Here is a 16864-nt window from a genome sequence, read left to right as displayed (position 1 = left end):
AAGCGGAAAAGCCACCCCAGAGAGGACTTCAGAAAGTCCTGGAGGCAGAGCTGCTGGACTGTCATGGGTACACCTTTATCACTGTTTCTAGTTTATATGGCTGCTATCAATCCATATGTCTGTCCTCCTGGTTATGTACACACAAACACACGGCCCTCCTCAGGCCCCTGCTTTGTTCATGTCTGTGTCATTGGTACACAGACTAATGCCTGAACAGAGTAAGCGAGTGATAAATGCCTTTGACTTGGTGGTTGGATGGGTGAATGGATGAGAAATCCTGGGCTTTGCCTTTCACTATAAAAATCATTCCAGGTTTGGGAAAACCCATCTTATTTACATGGTAGCTGTTATTTATTCATTAAATCATACACTGGGAGTATAAACTAGCTAATTTCCCAAACTACAGTGATTCACACACCATCTTCCCAATGCTGACTTATCCTCATATTTCTGTATCATGAGTCACGTAACATTTATCTTGACATTCACCCCCTTTTAAAAAACTTAATTTATTGTAAAAGTACCATAAATGGAAGACCAACATCACCTGCCATAAATATAACTGTAAAAATAAACACACTATAATCCTTGTACTCTGGCAGTCTCTACTTGATGGAGTAGCATCTGAAGACTTGTGGTCTCCAGTTTTCTCAAGAGGCTTCCCCACATGTATCAGTAAAAATCATCACACCTGTGCACCACACTTTTGAAACACTGAACTAAAGTGACATGAGTGAATGAAGAAGTGAGAGCATTCGGTCGTTCATTCAGTTTGGCACACATTTAATGAATGTCTACTAGATGTCAGGCAATGTAGTATTTACTTGGATAAAATAATGAATGACACCAGAGATAGCCTTGATATCCTTAAGTGATGGAGGCAACCATTAATGGATCACAGGAGCAGATGTACAAAGCACCTGTAGTAAGAGTTGGAAGGAGTGATGCGGGGACTTCAGCAGGGGCATCCAAACCAGTCCTCAAAGTCTGGAGGGAAGAATGAATGCAAGAGACGTTTTGGGGGTAAATTGAGAGGAACCGGACAACTAAATTTATCAGTGGATGGATGGCAGTGCATGGTAAAGGCAGGTAGACCGTGATCTTGGGAGACTGGGGAGGTGGCACTGGTCACATGAAATGGGAAATTGATCAGGAATCAGATTTAGGGAGATGATAGATTGCTCTTGGATGCACTGGGTTAGGGGATCGACAACTAAGTAATAATGTCATGAGAACTTAGAAGATAAGTATAGGTTTGTGACGCTGTTCAAATTCTTAAACGGGAAGCTCCAGTTCCTTCACCTGTGAAATGCGGCTGATCATACCATCTATCCTGTATGTCTGGAGTCTAAAAATTTTTTTGAATGCTTCATGTATGCTGACATTGTTCTAAGGGCCTTGATAAGAAAAAAAAATAACATTTTTTGAGACTGAGTACTAACGACCTGCCAGATACACTGCTAAGCAGTATACATTATCTTATTCAGTCCTCACAATAATCCCATAAGGCAGGTGGACATTTTTTTTTAAAGATTTTATTGATTTATTTGACAGAGAGAGACACAGCGAGAGAGGGAACACAAGCAGGGGTAGTGGGAGAGGGAGAAGCAGACCTTCCATTGAGCAGGGAGCCCGATGCGGGACTTGATCCCAGGACCCTGGGATCATGATCTGAGCTGAAGGCAGATGCTTAACCGACTGAGCCACCCAGGTGCCCGGATTTTTTTTTAATCCTCATTTTCCAGATAAGGAAACCAAGGCTTACGGAGGCAAGGAAGCTTGCACAATGACACCCAGCCATAAGTAGCAGAGACGAGATTTGAACCCAGGTCTCTCTGACTCCAGAGTCTGTACTGTTAATCGCTCCACCGTATTAGTGCCCTCCTAGAAAGTGAGAATACGTGCATGACAAGGGGGCATCCTGAGTGGGTAGGCAGGCAGAAAGCCAAGTATTAAGATGAGGAGGGAGTGGGAACTGAGCGTGAGTGTGGGCTGTCCTTTCAAGGAGTATGGTGTTGAAAAGAAGGAGAAAATCACGTAATGTGAACATTTCCTCAGGGTTCCTATGCGGGGTGAAAAGGAGCCCATCAGCCTCACCAAATACTGAGAGCAAGAAGGCAGATATAATGTCTACGTGACATAGTCTTTGCCCATCTCAGGGAATGCAGAGACTACTAGGGGTGCCCAGGGAGGGGTTGGGGACTGGCTCTCAGAGAGTGAGGGTCACCCTGCTCTACAGAGATGGGAAAGGAAATCTCCAGGCAGAGGAAACCACAGGAACAAAAGATTTGTACAAGGAGTTTCATGTGGTTGTATGAGTGTTGGACATCACTTGTTCTTCAACAGGAGGCAAGGAATCCCAGGAGGTTAGACCAAAGAAGGCTTTAGGACCAATGTCACAGAGGGTTTGGAGTGCCATGTTACAGAGCTCTTACGTCATCCTAGGGGTCGTGGAGAGTCATTTTACCACAGGGGAGACTCAGCATGTTTACAGATTATAAAGATACTTGTGGGGTTTTAGAAGGGAACCTGTAGGGAAGGGAAGACCAACACAGTGGAACGCAGGAGAACATGGAGCTGAGAGCACAACAGAAAGGATCAGTAGGCTTGGAAAACAGGAAGTATTTTTCTTTCTTTGCCATGAGAAAGCAATGCTGAAGAGCCAAAGTGACAGTGCCCACCCAGTAGATGCCGAGGCTGGATTTATGATGGCAACAGAGGAAAACAATAGCTAATATTTATTGGGCACAGTGCTGAATGCTTTATGCCTTGTGTTACATAACCCTTACGACCATCCCACGGGGGAGGTAATATATTTTTATCCCCATTCACAGATGTGGGAACTAAGGTTTCAGGTTAATACACTGAAGGTCAAATAGCCCATAACAGGCAGTCCCAGGATTTACACCCACGGAAGCAGAGGGCGAGCCATCAGTAGTCCTACCCGAAAAGGGCAGGAGATGGACATCAAGGGAAAGGGGTGGAGAAAAGAAAGTGCCAGGAAAAGCCACCGCCAAATAATGCAACCTGAAGAACTGATATTTTTCTAAACCTACAGATTAAAGTAAAATAAAAAACGGAATCTCAGTAAGCATTTCAATGATTACGAGTTCAATCACCTGTAGGTGTCATATATCCTGGGAGAACAACTGAAATTGCTTTTGACAGAAAGAACACTGTGAATTCTAATAGAAATAAAAGAATCTCAGGCCTGCACGAGGCCTGAAGAAGTCAGAGTAATTTATGCCTGGCCTCAGGCAGAATTACCATAAACCATCTGAGATAGATACATTTTTTTCCCCATTAAATGACTTTCAGAAAAGGAAGGTTTTCCATAATTTCCCCTAGTAACTCATTGTTGTGTTTAATAATTTCACTGTCAAGAAGCGGTTTCTCACACATGATTCTAACGTTTCTAATCCATTTCCACGTTCATTTCATCAGGGGTGGGGCATGACAGCCTCAGTCCTCTGCAAAATAAACTTAACCACAATTAGGGTACCGCGCCAGGCTTTCATCCTCTAAACTAAATGCAGTCTCTCTAGTTTTTATATATGGCTGGTCTGCTTTAGTAAAATGATCTTTAATTCTCTTTCTTGTCATGAAACAGCCAGACTCAATGCGATAAGAATATTGCTGTGTGCAAACATGAGGAAGCCCCATTTCTGTATCTTCCAATGAAAAGTGTAAATGAAAGAGAAATATTTATATTGGGGGATGAGCTACATACCTACACAGTATATGAGCAACCTGGCACTCAAGAGAGAATGTTAGAAAACACCCCCTATTCTCAAACAAAATATGCATGCATGCTGATTACTGGCATTTAAGAATTGCACTTCATACGGTAATGGAAGAGGTGAAAAGACATGCATGTTCCAAGTATCACTGAATGAAAAGTACTACTGCAAACACTAAATTTCAACTATCTCCAATACAGAATATTCCTGGACAAAGAATCAGTGACACCCGGAAGTTAATAGGTACATGTCACAGGCATACATCTAACTCCTAAGTAAGGCTCCCAGCTCAGTTCAGTTGTGAATAAAGTAATCTTGATTTGTTCATACTACTTTATTAAAGTGCTTCTAGCACTATCTTGCGTATATAATTATTGCAATAGTAATGTTTTCTTCGATCGAATTCAAGTGAATGCTACTGGGGCAAATAAAGCGTCATAAAAACCAACTCCTAAAATCCTTGTCAATAATATTTATTACAGTAGGTATAGTGTTTCCTTTTGACATACATAATCTGAGGTCTCAGATTATGAGACCTCATACTATAAAAGCTGGCTCAGCCAGAAATCTACAAAACACAAATGTCTATGAATTAGCACTTTGATAATTCACTCACACAATGATTACTGATGGTCAATAATGAGCTTGAGAATCTCTTAAGAAAATGGTCAGAACAGCATAGAGAAAGAGTGTAAAAGATTCATTAGGGACAGGGTTTTCGGGAGAGGATATAAGTGGGGCTTAAATAGAAGCATGAAGAAATGGAAGGTTCAAGAGCAAGAAAAAGGTGCAAGGCATTCCTGCTAGAAGGAATCACATGACCAAAACCACAGAGGTGTGTCTGAGGACCAAGGGGTTGAGGTCTGTCACAGTGAGATGAGCATTGAGAATTACCCAAAATGCCCATCCACTCTCAGACTGTGACACTACATGGTATTTCAGTGTTGTCAACATTTTATGCCTTTTTCAACAAAAATTATGCCAGAAGTCTGTCTTTCTCCATTTATAACTTTAAAGGCTTGTCAGTAGAATTAATGCCATTACTAGTCTTCAAGCCTGTTAAGTAAGTTAATCTTAGAGTCAAGGGGAAAATTCTAATAAAGGAGATAATCTCTTTTTACCAAACCAGGTTATCCACAGAGGCTACAAAACACCTCAGCACACATGTTATTTGTAGCCTCTTAAAAATATGACTGTTGGGGTGCTCACTTCAGCAGCACACATACTAAAACTGGAACGATACAGAGAAGATTAGCATGGCCCCTGCATAAGGATGACACGCAAATTCGTGAAGCGTTCCATATTAAAAAAAAAAAAAAATGACTGTTGTGGCTCTGGGGTGGTGCAGTTGGTTGAGCATCCGACTCTGGGTTTTGGCTCAGGTCATGATCTCAGGGTCATGGGATCGAGCCCTACGTGGGGCTCCATGCTCAGAGCAGAGTCTGCTTGAGACTCTCTCTCCCTCTCCCTCTGCCCCTCCCCACCCCCACCTCACCCCCAAAATAAATAAATAAATCTTAAAAACAATATGACTGTTAAAAATTATCCTAAATTTATGCACACATTATTTGGGCACGGTTTTTAATTTAATTCCTCACAAAAACATTTGAATGTAAGGGAAAACTGAGAAAAATGCCAAGAATTTAAAAAATCAGATACCAGATGTATCTAATGAACTTAGTCAATTATACTCTAAATATTACATGGACCGGCAATGATTTATCCAGTATGCATACATCATTTAACCAATTCAAAGTTCAGTAGAAAATAGCACAAGATTTCTTTAAAAAATTGATATTGAATAATACTGTCTATGTATTATTACCTGGAGATAAACTGCATGTCATACCACGTGCACCTTTAAGATTAAACAACAAATTCAAATAGTTTTTGGTTGGCTTACTTCTCTATCAAGTCCAGCTGCCACTGTGATAATATCACCAGTCTCATTGTTGATTGTAAACATGTTGGGCGAAGGGGTGCTCGGAGCCTGGGACAGGATTCTGTACCTCAGCATCCCGTTTAGGGCATTTGGATCATCCGCATCAATAGCAGTGACCGTCATCACATATGTTCCTAGAACAGTACACATGGAAAATGAATGGTCACCCTGCACTTGAGGGTCTCCTAAATAGATATACCTAAAAGGTGTATTTGCCTTTTGGATCAATCTTAGTTTCACTTTTTCAAAACAAACATTTAGTCACTTAGATTTAATTAAAAATGCTACTGATAAGAACAGCACTCACTTTAAAAAATATAAAACATGGTTTAGATCCTCGAAAGGAAAATTATTAAAAATGTATACATTTGTAAAGACTCATTTTTTTCCATAACTTATAAGTTCACTATATGACTCAAAGAAAAGATCACTTCAGACCTTTATTTATATAAAATGCAAATAATAGTATAGATGCCATTAGCAACATCTTTTATGGCCACTGACACTTTCCCTTTGCCATGTTTTCCTCTGTTATACAATAACATCGAAAATGACATGCTGAGCATGATTCTCCTCAATGCCTAAGTCACTTTCTGAAAGTAAGCTGTGTGCATAACGATGCACACTCCATTTACTCAGGTCATAAGGAATCATTCCATGCATTACTGTTTTGGTACATTGAATAGGGGTTTGGCATTGTGGTTCATTATTTCCTAGGAGATTACAAGAGCAATGTAACAAACTGAGGGACTTCAATTTATTAGATATTTTGGAAAGGAAATCTACAACGCATTAGAATCAAATAAGTTCAAACTAGCTACACACCCTGTGTAATTTAGAAGTAGAGAGAAAAGTAGTTACTATTTAGGAAGGTTTGTTCTGTAAGATGTTTATAAGAACTAGCATATAAAATTTTCCATCTCTAATTTAAATTCGTCACGAGTGCTCTAAGCTCAGTTCTTCTTTAGAACCTCTCCATGCTACAATTTTGCCCCAGAATTCATGAAGGCTTGATCACGTTATTCAAATCTCTTTCCAGAGATTGTCCCTTTGAGTGAGACACTTCTGATTATGTGCCCACTCTACACCCTTATTTTTTTTTAAAGTTCATTGCATATGTGCTTGCTTCCTTGGCTTTTATTTTTCTCCCCTACTAGAATGTAAGCTCCAGTAGGACAGGTTAGGGTTAGGGTTAGGGTTAGGGTTAGGATTAGGGTTAGGGTTAGGGTTAGAAACTACTGTGTCAACACTGTGCCCACAGTGACCAGCATACAGCAGAGACTCTATAAACGTTTGCTGCATGAACAAATGAATGGTCAAAACAAAAAAAGTATATTCCGGAATGTTGAACCAAAATACTGATTACAATGCAGTTTAATTTAAGATCCTTACAGAACGACTACTGGAAATACATGCATGAAATGTCTATGGGAGGCTTTCATGGAAATTCACGATCAAATGCATAAAAAATATATCTTTAATGGTTTATTTTTGACAATTTTCGTGAAGCAGTACTTTTGATAAAGTTAGAAACAACAGAGGAACATATGAAATAAGTGATTTAAAAAAACAACAAAAAATAATTTCCGCACGTAAAAAATCTTTATCTTCATTTATCTTTAGAATATGTGTATAAGACTAGTGTTTTAGTAAGGATATGTTTAATGTTCTTTGATTTTATAGTATTTTAAAATACCAAAGAAAGCTACTCTGGAATGTGACTCAGAAGGAGCCACAGATGGTTGAACTTCCCGCACAGCCCCATCCTCCCACTCCAGCTCCCCTCACCCCCCACCTCTACTTCCTTTCTGAGGATATAGACAGGTACAATTGAACCAAGACAAAGTGACAATCTAAGGCATATGTGGTTATATCTATAAATTGGCGTATGCATAAAGGAGCTACTGGTATCAACTGGCGTAGGTGACAAAGGTAATATGTAGCACTATTTTAAATGTTGAGGCTCTCAAAATAAAAATAATGATGTAGCTAATTAAATCTCTCCAAACACCAAATCATCTCAGGAAAGCTGGTGAAACACTCTCTTTTCCCACCTCTCTACCCACTGGTTTTCTTGTTCACTAGTTTTTCAAACTAAATTGGCCTTCCTAGCCTTGGTCTTCTGAAGTTCACAGTATTTTCAAGGACCCGAGTCTAAAATCACTGCACGATGGTGAGAGGGTTTGGCAACTCCTGTTTCTAGGCTAGGACACTTTCCATGACACTAGTTTAAAAGTGTGGGCTGCAGAAGACATTAGGGTCATTCCAAAGTAAATATCCAGTGTCACCACAGCTGTCTCCAAGCCCCCTCTCTGCTTTTTGGCTTTACCTAGGAATACCAAGTACATTTCAGACTCTCTAATTGAGTTTTACTTGCTCCTCCGAGTAATATGATAAAATCTGTACTTTATAAACAGAAAGTCTCTGGTCTTCCAGCGCTCACTTTTTAGCCACACCGACTTTACCAACTGCAACAGAATGAAAGGATCCCATAGATTCTATAATATAGAATCAGAGACTTTAGTGTATATTTTTTTCCAAAGTGGGAAGTGATATTTTTCTGTTTTCTCTCTTCAATTGGTTTTTTCTTGTTACCTTCTTTTTTCCCTAAAATCATTTCGCATGAAAGAAAGTAACACCAAAAGGCTCACATGATTTCTCCTTTTCTTGCTTATAACCAGTGCTGAATTACACAGCATTTCCTGAATCTCTGAATTATTATGTTCAAACTTACCGGGCTTTGACCCCTCAGGAACTGTCCCATTCCAAACCTGGTGTAAGAACTCTGGTCTGTTATCGTTCATATCAATAACATTGATGACAATGTCAATAGGGTTCTCCACTTGATTTCCATTAATATCCACTGCATGTGCCCTCAACTGCAAAAATAATTAGAAAACAAAACTATTTAACACTTTTATGTCTCAAGTGAGAAGATAAAATATACAATCACCATGCTACCAAAATCGCAAGGGTGAACAGAGAAACTGAAGAAAAAGCTACTCTCCCCATCAAAATTTAAGTTAGCCAGGGCACCTGGGTGGCTCAGTCTGTTAAGCGTCTGACTCTTGATTTCGGCTCAGGTCAGGATCTCAGGTTCCTGGGATTGAGCCCTGTGTCGGGCTCCCCAATGGGTGTGCAGTCTGCTTCAGATTCTCTCGCTCCCTCAGCCCCTCCCCACCAAAATAAATAAATAAAATCTTAAAAAAAAATTTAAGTTAGCCAAACTTCATGTGATTAGGATAGATATTGTAGTAAAAAGCCAACACTTACTATTTGCTAGGCATTGTGCTCAGTTTTATGGATTTTAACTCATTTGATCCATATACAAAAGAGTGAGGCAGAAATGATAAGTGCTTGAAGGTGAAGAAATTGAGCTTCAGAAAAGCTAAGTGATTTTGCTCTGTCTCTTGACAGAGCCCATAGACAAAGCCAGTTCTGTCCAGTTCCCAAATCCTTTTGCTAAATCCGTACATATGAGTCAGGGTAATTAAAAATGTACTGGGCACAGAGTAGTCGTAGAGATTAAAAGAACAGAAGAGAACTTAGAATTAAATGTGTTTAGGGAATTTTGACACTAGGTGGGTTTTTGTTTTCATTGTAAAAGTCACTCGCCAACATTAAAAGTGTGTGAGTATATAAGACAATTGTTCCTCTCCCAAGCTTGAGTTCTCAGTTTTACAGGTATTCTAAAAATTTTATCTTTTTTTTTTTTAAATTAATACAGTCACTCAGCTACTCTTGGCAGAATATCCTCAAAATCTTTTAATCCAGCACATAGAGATCCATTACATTCTTTTCAATAGCTGTGTAGTGTTCCGTTGAATTGCTACTTTTTAATGGGAATGCTTCTGTGGTTTTTTTCCTGTGAAGTATCATGCTGGCTAATGGTTTCTGTTGGATATGCTTCATCAAGTTAAAGAAGCATCAACATATCCCCTTTTTAAAAAATTTAGAGGTTATTTAACACATGAAACAATGTAAATTTTATTATTGCCTTTTAACAGCTATAAAATAATCCTTTTTCCTTCACTTATTTAATACATTACATGTTAATACATCTTCACACTGAAACATCCTTGCAATTCTATAATTGATTCTTTTTTTTTTTTTTTTTTTTTTATGAGTATCGTTCTTTTCTGTGCTGGCAGTAAGAATCTGCAGAGCAAGAGTTGACCCCAAAACTGATCTGAGTTTTTAACCACAGGAGTTCAGATAATGAAACTTCATACAGGAAGAATTATTTAGAATTTTTGTATTGATATTATTTATATTCATAAATCCAAGACTAGTCTAATTAGAGACTGGTCTCCCGTGTGCTATCTTTATCAAGTTTCCCTATTAATGAGCTTTTGTCTTTATGAAAGGTTTGGAAGTTTTACTTATATCTTTATGGTTTAGAACAATATAAAAAGCACTAGCATTACATGTTCCTGAAGAATTAAAAAAAACCTGGTTGATGAACTGGTTGATGAAACAATCAAGTCCTTTGGAAGAAGGGAATGCTGAGTAGTACTCAAGAGTTTAAAAAAATTTTTTTTAAATTTTTACACCCAAAGTAGGGCTCAAACTCATGACCCCAAAATCAAGAGTCAGATGCTCTACAGACTGATCCAGCCAGGCGCCACCCTCCCTTTTTAAAGAATAACTCTCATTTTATTTTTTTAAGCTCTACATCCAATATGGGGCTCGAACTCATGACCACGAGATCAAGAGTCTCATGTTCTACCCACTGAGCCAGCCAGGCACCCTTGAAAAAGTTTTAAAAATTTCTCATATGCTATTCGTCTGTTTAGATCTATAGGAATCTTGCTCTACCACATATCAATATTTTAACAATTTTCAAAACTTCAATAATTTAAAAAGTTTTTACAAGTGCAAAAATTCAACAAATATGTTATTGTTCAGGGTAAGAGTCTAAAAACAAACACATGCATATGTGGAATAAAAAGTTTTGAATGACTAAGTATTGATGATAAACCACTGGGAATACTAATTCAATACATGGGACAACTGGCTATCTACAAAGGAAAAACAAAGTGGATCTATATACCTCTCTCCTTTTATTTATTTATTTTATTTTATTTTATTTTTTTAAAGATTTTATTTATTTATTTGAGAGACAGAGAGCATGAGAGACAGAGAGCATGAGAGGGAGGAGGGTCAGAGGGAGAAGCAGACTCCCTGCCGAGCAGGGAGCCTGATGCGGGACTCGATCCCGGGACTCCAGGATCATGACCTGAGCCGAAGGCAGTCGCTTAACCAACTGAGCCACCCAGGCGCCCCTACCTCTCTCCTTTTAGTAAAATAAACTGCACAGAGGTTAAAAATATAGATGCAAAAATAAATAAATAAATATAACAGATAAAATTGGGGAGATTAGAATCTTGGAGTAGAGAAGGCTTTTATAACCATCTCTAAAACAAGACTTTGATAAAATTGAAAAACACAACTAATTTTACAATGCAAGAACTGTAGTAGGGTAAAAATTATTAACAAAGTTTAAAAACAAACAACAGAAAAGGATAATATATGACAAATTAAACATTAACATCCCTAATAGATAAGAGGTTCTTAACACTAAGAATAAAAAGTAAACAAGCCAAAAGAAAATTCAACAGAGAGGGGCGCCTGGGTGGCTCAGTTGGTTAAGTGCCCCACTCTTGATTTCAGTTCAGGTCATGATCTCAGGGTCATAAGACTGAACCTCATGTTGGGCTCCACACTGGACATGGAGCCTGCTTGGGATTCTCTCTCTCTCTCTCTCCCTCTGCCCCTCCCCCCACCTCTAAAAAAACAAAATTCAACAGAGAACAGGAATAGGAAATTCACTCTGATTAGATATTCAACGTAGGCAACTTAAAGCATTAAGATCATTTCTTTGCAAATAACAGTTCGAGAAGTAAGAGAATAGAGTGGAGAAAGTATATCTCCTACACAGTGGGCAGGTAGTGCAACATAATGCAACCATTCTAGAGAACTTCACTATATTTATTAAAATAATTCCAAGTTTAGGAATTTATTCCAAGGATATAATGGGCAAATGTACAAAAAAATGTTCCCTGCCACATTATTTATAGTTTCAAAATAAAATTAAAAAACTAAGTTACCCAAATGTCTACCCATAAGTAATTAGTTAAAATTACATTACATTCATTCAACAAAATAATTTGAAGCAATTGAAAATGATGCTATAAGTAAATAATTATTTACTGACATGGAAATATGCTAAATCTTATGACTGCAAAAGTGACAAAAGCTGGTTTCAGAGAATGATGCCAATTTCAAAGAAATACATTTATGAATCTAGGCAAAGAGAAACATCCTACAGCATATCACCAAAGTGTTCCAAAAAAAAAAAAAAAAAAGAAATAAACAGGTTGGTTTTACGTACTGAGATTACAAATCATTGTTACTTTCTCATTAGAATTGCATTATTTGAAAGTTTTTATAATGCGCATATATTCTGTCTAAAAAAATGATAATTTCATTGCAAGTTTTAGTTATTCATGCAGAAACTGGAGAAGTAATAAAGACCAACTTAGGTTTCTATATTAAACTCATGAAAAAATTGTTGAAATCTTGTTCCAGGAAATGTGTAAGCATGGCTTAAAAAAAAAAAAAGAAAAATGCCTCTTGGAATTTGATTAATATTAGGTAATTCTTGAGTTTTAAAACACTCACTACAACTAGTATTTTTAAATTGGAAAAATCAGTTTCAAATATATATGTATATTTAAAAATATGAACATATAAATTATATACATAAAGTTGTGATAACTCACCAAGAAAACAGATAAAACAGAAAAATAAAGAGCATAAAAATGAACATAAGAAATATAATAAGATACTATATCTAAGAAAATATTGCTCAGATTGGCAGATTGATGAAACCAAGTGTTGGTTGGGTTATGAGAGAAAGGGAAATCTCAATTTCTGGTTGGGAACATCAAAATGGCACATCTTTCTGGAAGGAATACAGCCAACAAATAACAAAATTAAAATGTACTACCCATTTTCTAAGACTATTTCATGGTAACAATCAGACCAAGAAGAATAGATAAAGATGACGAACACAGATGTCTATTAAAATCGTAAGAAACTGTCATTAAAATTATAGCCTAATTGCTTCTTGGCCTTTTGGCTAAGATCAAGTGTAAAATTATAGCCTACACATTTAATGGAATACTATACAGTCATTAAAAGTGTTGTGATCTCTATAATTTACAGGCAACAATTTTGACCTCCTTCATGTAAATTTGTTCCTGTAAGTCCTTAGCCACACCAACATGTAAAGGGTAAGGAGATTTTTGGCAATTTCACTTTCTTCTTTGGCACTGTTTGTTTTTTACCCTAAGCATTCATCAATCCTATAAAAACAATGAAATCATTACAACAAATTGAAAAGGCTACAAAGCTCACTTCTGGTATTAAACCTGTCAGTATCAAAGCCCTAAGGCCAATGTTAAGAGGCAAACGTTAAGCTCTACACAGTTAGAAGAGTATTAATACATCAGATTATCAGCGGGCTGAAATCTTACATGAAACCGGGCTATCAGCTCACGATCCAGAGGCTTGGTCACTGACAGCTGACCTGAGATGGGGTTGATAATGAAGATACCGGTTGGAGGCTGATCAGCTCCTGGCCCCGTTACGCTATACCGTAGTGAAAGGTTTTTATCTCTATCCGACCTGATCTGAGGATCAAGAAGACAATCATATTAAATGGGAGACTAAACGAGCTCTTTATCAGGACAGGACATGCCACACCTCATGCCCTTTTTCAGTTACAAACTTAACAGCGTCTCTTCCCAGAAAACAAGTCCTTTCTCTCATCCTAGCTTCTTGGTGATAAGCTTCAAAAAGAGATGTCACCTATCACCGGAAAGACTAGGGCCAGTATTAACCTCTAAAAGAACACTCGCTAGGAGCAGTGCCAAAAAGTCAAATTTAAGGAGTGTCAGTTTTTTAAACTGCATCAAATTGTATCCAGGGAGATTATAGGTTATGATATTTAACATAAGAACAGGTGTCCAATTTAATTGAAATAAAACTTGTTTACCTTTTTGTATCAGTTAGGAGAAGACATAACTGTTTAGGCCACAGTGTGAAACAACCTTACATGGGAACTCTAATGTTATGGGTGAGCTTGGAAGTCAGATTTCTGCACTTGCATTATAGTGACATTATTCACTGCAATTCCAAAGCTTTCCGTGTCATTTTAAGGTGGCACCTATTACTCCAAATTCTTTATTAATAACAAAACATACAAGAGATCATTTTACAATACATTTTTATGCTCTCAAAAATTCAACCCACTATAGGCTCACTGCCTTTTCCTCCAAATCTAATAATTCCCCAGAAAAATAAGTTTATAGGTGAGCTGACATAGGAAAAGACTATAGAAAGGGAGGAAGAAGAACAGCTCAGAGAAAGCGCCAATTGGCAATACCTTTGCAGGTGATAATAACAGATCTTTATGTAGTAGGTAAATATACTTAACCCAGTAACAGAATCTAGTTTATTATTTTTCTTGTTAAGGCAAAATTCTCTTTTTACTCATTGTCCATTAAAGTAGGAAAAAAAAAGCCTTTATTTGGGGGTTATGTTGTTCATTGTTAAATTGAATTATAATGTGCATTAAAATAAAATACGCAATACAAAAAAATGACTTATTAAAAAATACAGCTTTCAGTAAGTATGTATTGGAATGCTAAATTAATCATGCACACAAACATCTACATTCAAATAAATAAATACACAATAACTTTGTCTTTTTTCCTTTTGTAATAAACAATGGGTAGCTAATTTTACTAAACATACACAGCTACCTGTGATTTTTTTTTCTCCACATCTGATGGTATACATTTGGAGTAACTGAAAAAAAATTACTTCTCAGATTTATAAAAGCCTATGGCTTTGCACAGCCCCAGGGATTCTGTTAATGGTATCAGAGGTCACTTCCTTTTTTCTTTAAAAAACTCTCACATGCACTTGGTGCTGGCCTTTTTAGCAATGATTGCCCCTTTATTTCTTCTTTGGCTCAAAAGCTATCTGTAGAGGGCAAAGATCATCATGGAGAGCACAGCTGTCAGACAGGGAAGTGAAGGGGTGTGTGTGTGTGTGTGTGTGTGTTTATGTGTGTTGTGAGAAAGGGTATGGTCTGGGTTGTGGATGCATGTTGGAGTTAGGGCTTACGTATTCACACACTCAACAGACTGCATCGTCCGTGGTGTAGGGGACCCACAGAGAGCTCTACTTACACATAATCTGAGATAACAATTTTTTTTAAAAAGAGGCTCTATACAACACTATAGACATTTCATCTATGCAAAAAAATATATTTTTAATACATGTTGTAAAGTCTATCTTGTGATAAAACAGACAAAAGCGTTTCTAACATACACTTGACACATGCCATGGAGACAATTAAAATTGTGCCAGCCTACCCTGACAAGCTCTTGAGGAAAAGGTCCCCTGGAGTTTTCTGGCAAGTTGATTGGAGGGATAACCCAGTCTCTCTTCTGCCTTTGTAGGTGGCCATTGTGCTTAGTCACTTGTCTTGGGAATACTATTTCTTCAATTTGTTGTGATTCCTTTGCATTAAAATACAAGACATTGCTGAGTACTAGGAAAAACATTTTCTGAAAGATAGCAATATCAATGGATACCTGACAGTGTAGGGTTCACTGTTCTGAACAAGAAAATTCACCTGGAGGCCCTCTCCTCATCCCTCTATTAAAATAATAGAAAACACCATAAAATTTGGGGGTTACACTGATCATTGAAGGATTGAATTCCAAACAATTTATTATGTGGCACATCTGTGTAAACTATTTGCAGTTTCTATAACCATCTTAGGTAGGAGTTAATATTGAGCAAAATTTAATGGTGTCCTTTTATACATCTCTCATTAGTTTAAACCACAGTTCAGGTAATGTGCTACTGTACATTAAATTTAGATCTTGATGTGCTAAAATATAATTTGAATTCCAAGAGAAGTTTAATACATACTGCTAAGGCATGTCTCAAATATTTATGACCCTATTAAATCCCACAGAATTAATGCTGTAATTATTCTAAACCTATGTCAGCCATGATGGATGCTGTAGATGACCCATTTTGCACACTGGGTATTAATCTCTGCTGGATGTCAACATTTTCTTCTGTTTCTCCTTATATCTGTAGACATATTAGCCATTAGCCCTTGCTGCTTCATGAAAATATCCAAGCTAGTTTGCTGGAACACAGCGAATCATCAACAACAAAAGCATCTTTTCACTCAATTAGTTACCAGTTTCTCCCTCTGTAGTCCCCAAATGACATGATTTCCCTTAACAGTTAATAGATTAATAAATTACATTTCACATAATAAAAGTCTAACATTGGGACAAGAGAAAAATGATATCTTTTCCACAAATACACTTACTCATATTTGATTGTGGGTGTGTATGTCACACTTAAAATTAAATAGCAGAAGTGAACGTGCGTATTCTTATCTCCCACAGTACAATAAGTCTACAAAATGTAATAGTTATACTTCATGAAATTATGGACTTCAAAATAGATGATTTTCGTGTCTCCTCATATTTTTTTCGAATTAACACGAATTAGAATATTCAGAAACTAATAGTTATCATAACTTTACTGAAGAAGTTATTGTATCTTATTAAAAATTCCTAGTATAGTGATTTATACAAAGTAAGTGCTCAGTAAATGTTTGCTGAATTTAATCAAACTGTACTTTGTTGGAAGTCTATCTACTTCTTTTATTCTGGTTCACAGCAGCTTCCACCAGAGGGAGTATATCATTCCTTGAAGTTAGGTCAGTAGTATAAATAATTCATACTCCCCAATTTGATTATTAAGGGACAAGACAAAAACCCAATACTCCTAGCTAGAAATGCTTTCCTATTGCTACTGTATATCTGTACTTCCCATTTAATAGACTTTACTAGTGACATCTTGCAAAGAATTATTTTCGGGTTATATTTAACAGCTTGTAAAGCTTCAAAGAAACTTAAAACAAACAACTACTTCTAATTTAAATTAAGTTACAAATCTCAAAGTATAAACAACCATTTCAAACACAATTTCAGATAGCTTAAATATATATTTAGTCTAAGTTAAGATTAAAAAAAACCAACAAAATAATATTGAAGTGGCTGAAGATCATAAAAAT

The 16864-nt window shown here is 37.0% G+C and overlaps 1 protein-coding gene and 1 non-coding gene across 2 annotated transcripts in view; one reads left to right on the top strand and one right to left on the bottom strand.

Moving 5' to 3' along the window:
• Positions 1–16864, bottom strand: part of CDH2 (cadherin 2) — a 209126-nt gene that overhangs the window by 42742 nt on the left and 149520 nt on the right. Inside the window, exons 4-7 of the mRNA XM_054510335.2 lie at positions 15132–15278; positions 13224–13379; positions 8417–8561; positions 5644–5816 (exon numbers count right to left, since the gene is read on the bottom strand). Coding sequence (XP_054366310.1) covers positions 5644–5816; positions 8417–8561; positions 13224–13379; positions 15132–15278 — 621 coding nt within the window. The remainder of the gene's footprint in view (positions 1–5643; positions 5817–8416; positions 8562–13223; positions 13380–15131; positions 15279–16864) is intronic.
• Positions 4942–5048, top strand: LOC123853377 (U6 spliceosomal RNA). Its single transcript, XR_006793135.1, has one exon. It is a non-coding gene; the product is annotated as a U6 spliceosomal RNA (small nuclear RNA).

This window comes from Mirounga angustirostris, unplaced genomic scaffold, assembly GCF_029215605.1.
Source record: "Mirounga angustirostris isolate CCGP_5_RB_7025 unplaced genomic scaffold, mMirAng1.0.hap1 SCAF_14, whole genome shotgun sequence".
NCBI lineage: Eukaryota > Metazoa > Chordata > Mammalia > Carnivora > Phocidae > Mirounga > Mirounga angustirostris.
The sequence above is the reverse complement of the archived record's forward strand: the minus strand, read 5'-3'. Positions and strand labels throughout refer to the sequence as shown.